The sequence below is a fragment of the Athene cunicularia genome (assembly GCF_003259725.1).
Source record: "Athene cunicularia isolate RWA chromosome 3 unlocalized genomic scaffold, athCun1 chr3_part1, whole genome shotgun sequence".
Lineage (NCBI taxonomy): Eukaryota > Metazoa > Chordata > Aves > Strigiformes > Strigidae > Athene > Athene cunicularia.
Genome location: NW_020799097.1, coordinates 116176931 through 116186398, shown reverse-complemented (window position 1 = coordinate 116186398; position 9468 = coordinate 116176931). Strand labels below are relative to the sequence as shown.

The 9468-nt window shown below is 46.0% G+C and overlaps 1 protein-coding gene across 1 annotated transcript in view; it reads left to right on the top strand.

Moving 5' to 3' along the window:
- BCL11A (B cell CLL/lymphoma 11A) overlaps positions 1–9468 on the top strand; it is a 135511-nt gene that overhangs the window by 64092 nt on the left and 61951 nt on the right. The window contains exon 2 of the mRNA XM_026844682.1: positions 791–1120. Coding sequence (XP_026700483.1) covers positions 791–1120 — 330 coding nt within the window. The remainder of the gene's footprint in view (positions 1–790; positions 1121–9468) is intronic.

Here is a 9468-nt window from a genome sequence, read left to right as displayed (position 1 = left end):
CCGGCCTATAATTCCCGGCTTTACGAATTTTTCAATTGGAAGCCACAAATGGGCTGATAGGGGTAGTGACACAGATACATACGTAAACGTATGCACGTGCGTTATAGGGGCTATGTGTGCCCTGAGTGTCGGTGTGTGCGGCCATGTGGTCTGGCTCTCCCTCTTTTCTTTTACGCATACACATGCTACCTGTACGGCCTGTGGAGGGAATATACAATGTCTGTATGTCGAAACACCTTTTGTCTGCACCTGAGCAGTTCAGGCTTCTGAATTTTAGAAAGTAGGTCTGGCTGGTGGAAAATACACAGCCATGTGTGTGAGAGAGAGTGTGTGCGGTGCTTTTAGCCTTGAATTCGTATACATAAATAATATATCTGGCAATAAAACACCATATTCGCTTCTCTTCGTAGTACCACAAGAGTTTTGCCCAGTATTCTTTCAGCTTATTCATTTAATTTTAGCACTGAATTGTTCCATCAAGTCAGAAATTTGTCCTCGTGTGGGAACACAGAGGCAGTTGTGGTGCTCGCCCTCCCGAGTTTTTTAGGCTACAGCTGCTTCTGCAAAATCTCTTCCCTGTAACTGATGAATTCATCATCTCCTCGCTGCTGTGCTAATAGCTGTGTTGCATGGGTGTAGTTGGGGGGGGAGCAGGCGGACATTGTGAGCAGGGTGTAATATTCATGAAGAGGGGGCTCGGCGCGTTCCTCCCTTCCTTCCCCCCCCTCCGCCGCACCCGGTGCCTTTCCCGAGAGCTCTAATGATTCTCCTTTTGTTTCTCAAACTGCAGCCGAACCTCTTGAAGCCATTCTCACTGATGACGAACCTGAACATGGCACATTGGGAGCTCCGGAAGGGGACCACGACCTCCTCACTTGTGGCCAGTGTCAGATGAACTTCCCGTTGGGGGACATTCTTATTTTTATTGAGCACAAACGGAAACAATGCAATGGCAGTCTCTGCTTAGAGAAGGCTGTGGATAAGCCACCTTCACCCTCACCAAGTGAGCTGAAAAAAGCATCCAATCCTGTGGAGGTTGGCATCCAGGTTACGCCAGAGGATGACGATTGTTTATCAACGTCATCTAGAGGAATTTGCCCTAAACAGGAACATATAGCAGGTAAATTAAAGCAAGCAGAAGTGTTTGCGAGTTGATTTCCGTTTCAGTCGCACCGTAGCGTGTTCGCAGTTGTAAAACTGCCGTGTCTGTCTCTCTGTTCTGCTTGCCGTGACGGCCAATGTGTTAAATACCCTGCCTTCGGTTAGCGGTGAGCGCACCACCGGTATTTCCTAGTTGCCCGTGCAGAGGCAGGATCAACAGGCACGTGCCGTGCCAGCCGGTATTTCTAACAGTATTGTTTGAGGCTGCTCTCGTGATTTGCCTGTATTGTAGTCACCGTCCGCCGGTGTCTCGCCTGCTGTAGCGCTGTGGGAGGAGATTTCAGAGCCTGCCACGCAAGGAGCTTTCGAGTCTTTGGCAAAGTCAGGGGGGAAAGAGTTAACCCAGCGTCAGCCAGCCTTGGTTCCATGTTGGCTGTCAGCGTATGGACTGTAATTAAACACAGCCCCATGGCAAAGTGACACCACCGACCTTGACTTTAAGATGCCATTTTCGACTGGCCAGGCCAGAGTAGAGAGGGCAGTTGCTGAAGCGCACAGACATGCTTATTCGAAAAGTTTAAGGGCATGTTGGAAATTTCAAAAGGTTGGTTTGACAGGAAAGGCCGCTCTCTGCAGCCTGCCTCCTCAGCCAAATGATAAATGCTTCGCTGTGCTCTCTCTTGTCTCTGATGTGGTTTTGACAGATGTATCTTGATTTTGTTTGCGGTTTACACAACCACATGTCAGCCGTACAAATGTCCGAGGCAGAGTTCCGTTTTGTGCAACGAACAATATGAAATGTATTATTTTTCTTTTTAAAAAGGGGGAAAATAATTCCATTTATTAGAATATATATATATTTATTTTTTTTAAAAGTGGGAAAGCCATTTGCTGTGCAGCTATTTTCACAAATGAGGGTGAAAAAACAGCGTACTGCATGAAAGAAAATCCCAGAGCCCTGGGAGTGTAACAAGGCACGCTCTGCATTTAAAATCCTGCTAGTAAACAAAAGTACTACCCGTTTGCAGCGAGCGTTGCAAATCACTTCAAACCGCGCCAATACTACCGGTTGAAAAAGGCGAGACCGCAGCGTATCGACGCCAACAAATGCCTGAACCAATTTCAAACCCCCTCCCCTCCCTCCCAGCGATGTTTGGGATGTGGCACTGCTGGTACCTCTCTTCGGGGAGCCCACAGGACTGCTTTGGGTTGTCAGAGGCGCAGTACATCATCACATGATGTGCTGGAGCTTGTCTTGGGCTTGCTCTGGCCGCAAAGTTAAACCATAATAGGGCAGTAGGAGCTGGGAGGTTCAGTGCGATACTCCCGCAGCCTCCCTGGCCTCCAAACTGCCTGTCTGATCACACTGGAGAGCTGTAGTTTGGAAGTATGTGTCGGTGCGCGCGTGTCTGTCCATGCACATGTGTAGCTGCAAAGCCATATGTGTGCACACGCACGTGTCATGTGAATGAATATACGCTATTCTTGCAGAGTAATAGGTATGACTTCGAATACGTGTGTAAATGCATGTTTAAGAGGAAACTGAGGCTCAGCTACTGCTAAGCTACATTTTGAACGAGGCTTAAGACCCCCAGTAATTCTGCATATTGTGCTTCCTAGTCACGGATGTTAAAGGTGTTTTTGTTTGTTTTTTTTTTTTTTTTTTTTTTCCCCAGCGTGGTAGAGGGCAGTGCCCATTTCCATGTGCTGCCTGCGATCTGATGGTAAACGAGCAGAAGCGTAGGGCATGATTAATGAAGCGGGAGCCTGGTGGAAGGGATTTGTAGTCTTCCGAGCTCTGGAGCCATACTAAATCACCAAATATGGAGGAGCGGCCGTATGATGTAACGCTGTATTTACGTACGGCGCCACTCTGTTGAAAAGACAAAACACAGTATCTGTCAAGCAAGAATTAAACCCTCTTTCCTTGCTGTTGTCCCGAATAGGTCCCTAGGCCTGAGGGACGGCCATGCCAGGGAGTTTTGCATGAGGGAAACTCCTCAGTTGAGGGTTTTGCTCCGGCACTAGTTCGGCAGGGGGGGCTTGGCAAGCCAAATCAGGCTTTTGCGTGGCGCGGGTGACACGAAGCGAACAGGATTTGGCCTCACATGATGTCACGGGGCCATTGATTCAGAAAAAGCTATGGTTTTAACTGACTTTAAATGGTTCGGTGAGCGGAGGGCAATGGGTAAGGAGAGGTGCATGTCAGCAGGGGCCCGATCCTGCCCGCTCTTAGGTGTAGGGATCGCCTTTGCTCTGACAGTGGGCTCAGCTGGGAGTGGGCTTGGTGCTGTGCAGGAGGGTCTGTGGTGCAAGGCACAAGTGCTGTTGTGAGCAGAGACTGAGCTGCAGTTGCTCAGGCATCTCCCGCCCTGAGTTTTCTATGTGGTGTTGCCCAGCCGTGCCTGCGGACGGGAGGTCTGGGAGTGCAGGGCTTCTCCTGCACCTCCCTGGCTGGGATGGAGCCGAGTGGCGTGGGGGGTCCCCTGGTTGTTCCTGGTGGGGGGGAATGCAGCTGAGTTGTGGAAGATGGGTAAGGAGCACCAGGAGTTATGGGATCTTGCGCTGTCCCTCCCCTTCGTGTTTTCATCTCCCCTTTAACTTGGATGAGTTCAGCTCCCTGTGTCACAAAGAAGTGTGGCAATAGCTGGAGTGAGCCTCTGCTTGTAGCCAGGAGTTTGTGGGGTCTGGCAGTAAAATCACCTATGAGGGTCTTGGGAGTGAGCTGTGGCATTCAGGTTTCTGGAAGGTCCCTGCAGTGAACCTCAGGCTCTTCCAGTTCTGCTATTTTATATTTGATTTCTGTACAAGAATGTAAAATGCAAAAAGATATGAGTGTGTAATTAAAAAAAAACCCAAAAGGACAGAGGCCACCTTCACAAAAATACACAAGAGTTGAGGGAACTGATTCTTGCTGGTAAGAGACAAGAAAATACGTATTTAGTAGCAATGTAAAAACGTCCCCACCTAGTCGTTAGGCTGAAAGAGGTGTTACAGGTTAGCACTGGATACAGAGGTGTGCTGTAGGTTAGCTCTGGGTGCAGTATGTGCTCTGTCTGCAGTTTTATAGCCAGTAAGTTGGTGCATTACAGTAAAAGATCATCTTAAGTAGTGGTTAAGGATCCAGCTCATCTTAAGAGAAGGAAGGAGGCAGCGAGTCATTCAAATGCAGGGAGAAATGATGCCTGTTTTAACCGTCGGTAGGCTGCTCTTTATCCTCACCGTTTTCCAGAGACGGGGATGAGTAGGAGAGCTGATACGTATACGTGCAACCTGTGCAGTGGCAGTGAGATCCATATAGGTGCAGGCGTACGTACCTGTCTCTTGCGTGTTGGTGTCTGTCTGCGCGTAGCTTTGACTTGCTATAAAATTTTGAGTGATGCTGATCCAGCGCTATAGCTGAAATGTCATAAATTTAACTGAAAATTAATAGGATATGTTGTGTGGGTCCAATGAGGCAGCTTTCATCAATATGTATGTCAAAGCCTCACCACCAGATACCGGCAGCCCGTGATTTGCAGTGAGTGCTACGGCAGGGCTTTAGTTATCCGCTCTCATATTTTACAATAGGGGGAAATATTAACTGAAGTATCTAGAGATCAGTGAATGTAAAATTGCTGTTCACTTATTGAAAAGGCTGAAGAAATATTTATCGTCCGCTGGTGTCAGGTTTTAGTGGTTTGTTTGTTGAATGTATAAATCCGAGGGAATTAATGAAAGGTTGTTTTTTTGGGTGAGGAAAGATCTTAAATGTTACTTGGATTCAGTTGGAGGAACACTTTGGAGTGCTGCTGCATATTCCTCTTCATAATGCCGAGTGTGTATCTGTGGATGCTGTATTTACTGTACAAAGAGGGGAGGAGGAGGGGAGGTCATTTTTACTGCTCGAATCCTTTATTCTCAAGCTGCTTGTGGCATTCAAATAAAATACGTGGGAAAATGGCATAAGAAAAAATCGCTGTCTGCAGTAATTGGGGGAAGGTGGACATAATGCAGTCCTAAATTTTTGACCAAGTACCTTTGATTATTACAGTTCTCGGGAGGTAATGTCTTTTGAGTAGTCATTACACCACAGAAATTTTCTTGGGCTGTTATTAGTAGTTGCCATTATAATTCTGTAGATTGTAAATTGCAATTCCTTACTATTTTGTTTTGTTCCGAAGACAAAAAAATTATTGATGTCTGTGTTGAGTAGTTAGCAGTACATCTGGACAATAAGGAAAAAAAAAAGGGTGGGAGGAAGGAATATGGAAATATTTTGGAGTCAAATTCTGTCTGCTTTCCCCATACAAAGAAACAGAAAGCACAGGCTGGGTAAAAACAGTTGCAGTCAGGAAAAATAGTGAGGGTGCTACCCAAAGGCTCCCACTCCTGAGATTCAGAGCCCTGCGTACAAGCTGTATTTGTAAATAAGACAGAGAAAGGTTGTGAACTGGCAGCTTGGCTGTTTTGTCAAAGTACAATGTCAGAGAAACTCTTTCTAAGACAAATTGTAAATAGAAGTGTCACGATGATTGCATGATTGAGCTCCAGAAGTGTCTTGCAATTGTTGGCATTGTCAGAAGACTTTTGAAAGCTTAATTAAAGGCGGTGGCCTGTGCGGCTGTAAAATTTACTTCTCGGGGGGGGAAAATGTAAAAAATGTAGGGGATCAAAAAGTTGCTCTAATGCAACTCGCGCAGGGATACACACAAGAGTCAATAGTTTCTCTGCTTGCCCCGTTGCCTTTTATAAATAACATTTTTTTAAGAAGCAAACACGTGACACCAATATCATCCTTTGTCTGAGGTAAAGATTGTGTTAGTTTTCCTATTCCCTGCTGTTACAGACAGTTAATGTAAAAATGGTTCTTTATTGGAAACACAAATAGGAGTTCGCTCGAAGCACATAAGCAGGGTAGAAAGTTTCCCTCTGCCTTGCCGTGATCCTTCCAGGGGAACACCAGCGTGTTGTGGTGCCCTGAATCTTTCTGGTTTTTTGTTTCCTGCCAATGAGGTCTTCTGGTTTAGAGGGTGAGAAATGTGTTTTGCATGCTTTCTCCTATTGTATGGGACATTTAACTGGGGAAGCTCACCGTGGGCAGGAGCATCGCTGCATCCAGAAGGCTTGTGGTTAAAGAGGCAGCCCGGCACGCGTTAAACTTCATGTAGATCTGAAAAGGTGCACGTTAGCATCACGTGCCCAAAGCTTTGAAAATAATGCGTGTGATAAACGTAAGGCTCTGTGCAGTGAGTCCCAGCACCGAACGCTGGGTGATGGAAACTGAGGCAGGGAGTAAATTAAACACCTTCTAATTAGCCCAGTGGGAGAAATAAAGTCTTCCCTAAACATTCCCATAATTTGGTAATGCCTCTTTTAAAGAGGAGGAGGCCTATTAGCATCACCCCGTTTTGTATATGCAACCCTCAGCCCACGAGCTCTTTCCTATTTCATTCAAATAATAAAGACGAGTAAAGAGCCTTGCAAGGCAGTGTCAGGCAATGGGAGTTCAGCCTCCAGTTGTTTGCCTGCACGCATCCTCATTACGGACATTTTTTGGACAAAATTCTCTTCAAGCTTTGGTCTGTTTTTATATCCAGCCGTACCGGATTTGTGCAATAAAAGGCGTTTAGCATCAGGCTGGACACGTTCTGGCATGTTGCCACTTATTTGGAGGTTTTTTTGGTGTTTTTTTTTTGGGGTGGGGTGGGGTGGGCTGTGTGTTTTGTTTTTTTTGTTGTAGTTGTGGGGTTTTTTAGCTAATCGCTTAGGATCTCTCGTTACCTTTCTGCTGGTTGTGATTTTGTCTGGGTCGGGGTGCTGCCAGTGATGTTGTGAGTCCAAGGAGGTTGTCTTCTCAGCCTGGCAGGCGTTTGAATGTAGCTTCTGTCCAGGAGGGCTCTGTTCTGTGTGCCAGCTTCTGGGATATTGCACAAGTTCATAAAATAAGTCAAGCTCATATATTTTAATACATTGAGACCTTATATATATATTGATACCAGTAGCATGGCCCTACAATTAACCATTGGTTTTTTTTTGTTTTTCCCCCCGCTTGGGCTAACAAACATATTTTATCTCACTTTGTACGAACACAGTAGCTCCAGCTTGACTTATGCTAATGTGGGGCAATAGCGGCTTTGGGCCCATGATGGCTGATACCAGTCCTGTGATTTGTTATGTACTTTTAAAAATAATAGGCACATTAGCGGACCCACAAACCCGCCTGAGCAGTTGGGGTGGATCTGTTTTCCATTTCGTAATGAATTTCCATGAAACACAGATTGCTCCTTAGGGCCCCCATCCATGGGTGTGCTTTGTCCCACCGGACACGCACCCAGCAGCACCTGTGTGCTGAAACGCTTGCAGGAGCGGGACCGGCAACCGCAGATCCTTGTGGATGGGCAGACCAAGTGCTCGTGTTATTCAAACCCTCCTGTGTTATTGCCAAACCCATTTTGAAGCCCATAAACATCCTCCCCGTCTTCCTAATCAGGTTTAGTATGCAATGCATCCCGCATGGGGTTCAATGAGTTTGTTTCCCAACCTTTATTGGCCGGCTGCACTCGCTGTGCATCCTTAAAATATTTCAGCGAGGCTTTTTGCTCCTCTTCCGTGAGGGCTGGTAACTTGGTGGCTGCTCCCCGGCTCATTCTTCATTCGGAGGTGGCATTGCCTCGGGTTGGCAAGGGAAAGGTTTGCGGTGTGGGGTGTGGTGAGGTCAGCCCCGATCCCAGCAGGGAATTTGTGTTCTTCATTTGCCTTTACAATCGGAGCACAGCTACTGTACCTTGGAGCAGCTCTCAGGTGTGAGCTCAGATGGGCGCATGTAAATGTCCTGTCAGATGCAACACAGGAATATTAATGTTTCCTCACCACCACGCTATAATAAAGCTGTACACAGCCAGCTTAATATGCAGCCGGGCTGGGGAATTGTATAAAACTTCGATAGCCTAGCGTGAGTGACAGCGGTGGAAAAAAATATTCGATATGCCACAGTTTGCATTCTTGTTTTCCTTTGATCTAAAGCAAAATGAAAACATTCACTTCTTTCCCACCTCGTTTCATATAGGTATTCTTCCTCTGCAAAATCGGCTAGGAAGTAAGGAAAGAAAACAAAGTATGGGGCACAGTGCACAAGTATTTGAAGCACATTAATGCCAGCCTGCTGGGGATGTAATTTTTCCTAGCATTAGCAAACATTTATTTTTTTATACTTGGCATCGTTTGTTTTGTTTTTCATTCTTTTTTAGTATCCAGGTCTGGTTGAAACAAAGAAAATAAAGCCACCACCATCAGGGATGGGAGCCCCCTTTGCTCCCCCAGGGTGCAGGCACAGCCCGGGCTGTACATCCCCTTCACAGAGGTTGCATTTGCATCTTCTTCTAGGTTCCGATCTTCAGCTCCAGCCAAAGGTGTCTGTTTTTCAGGGCGGCAGTGTTACAGGATTTTTAATAATGTGCTCATTTAACTGAATCAACAGCTGTCAGGAGCGGTTGTAGTAAATCCACAAAATGCACAAAGAAAAATACATACGTTTCCTGAAACAAAACACTTGAAACAAATTGGCTGCCAAAAAAAGCTGCTGAATTCTGGGTTTGCAGACAGTGCACCAAAGTGTTTCTTCTCCCTGCTCTCCCCAGAGACCTCTCCCCGCTTGCCTGCTGCAATTCTGCTGGAACTTTTTACCTGAACAGGTTGCTGTTAAAAAAAACCCATTCCCGTATCTGATGGGTTTGGAGCTCAGCTCGAGCTTAGATTTTTTTGTGTTTCGCACTAAATATCTGTAAAACACCAAGACTGGAGCAAGAAGCAAAAACCAAATAACTGCATTAACCGTCAAGAAAATGAGCCTTAATATCCCTGTGAAATAGCTGTCGAGGAGAAAGCAGTGCTTCAACTCTGCCCTTCCAGGTGGGCGTTGTCAGGGTGGTTTTCAGGTCTGAAGCAGCTTCGGAGGGGGCTGAATTCGCACTGGAGCAGGTGCACTGGTGGAGGGAGACCTGGGGGAGCTTTGGTCAGTCAAAACCCAAGGACTTTCTGCTGCCATCCTCCCCCTGCTTTACATAAGTGCTGAACAATTACACCTACAATTTGATCTTAGCTTCAGATAGAAAAACCTCTGCCTAAATAAACAGTGGAATTACTGCTGAACAACAAAGGCTTAGAGAAGAGCCCTGCCTTCAGTGGTGTTATTATTGTTGTGGATATTATTATTATTATTATTATTACCGCTATTACTACAACTATTACCTTTTTAAAATTAACACACATTACAGTTACTCACTCCTTAGGAAGTAAGGAGGTTTAATTTTGCATTCATTGCTTGCTTAATTGATTTAGCAAGCAGTGAAATATAAAATGCAAAAATAAAAATGTCCCTCCAGCCCC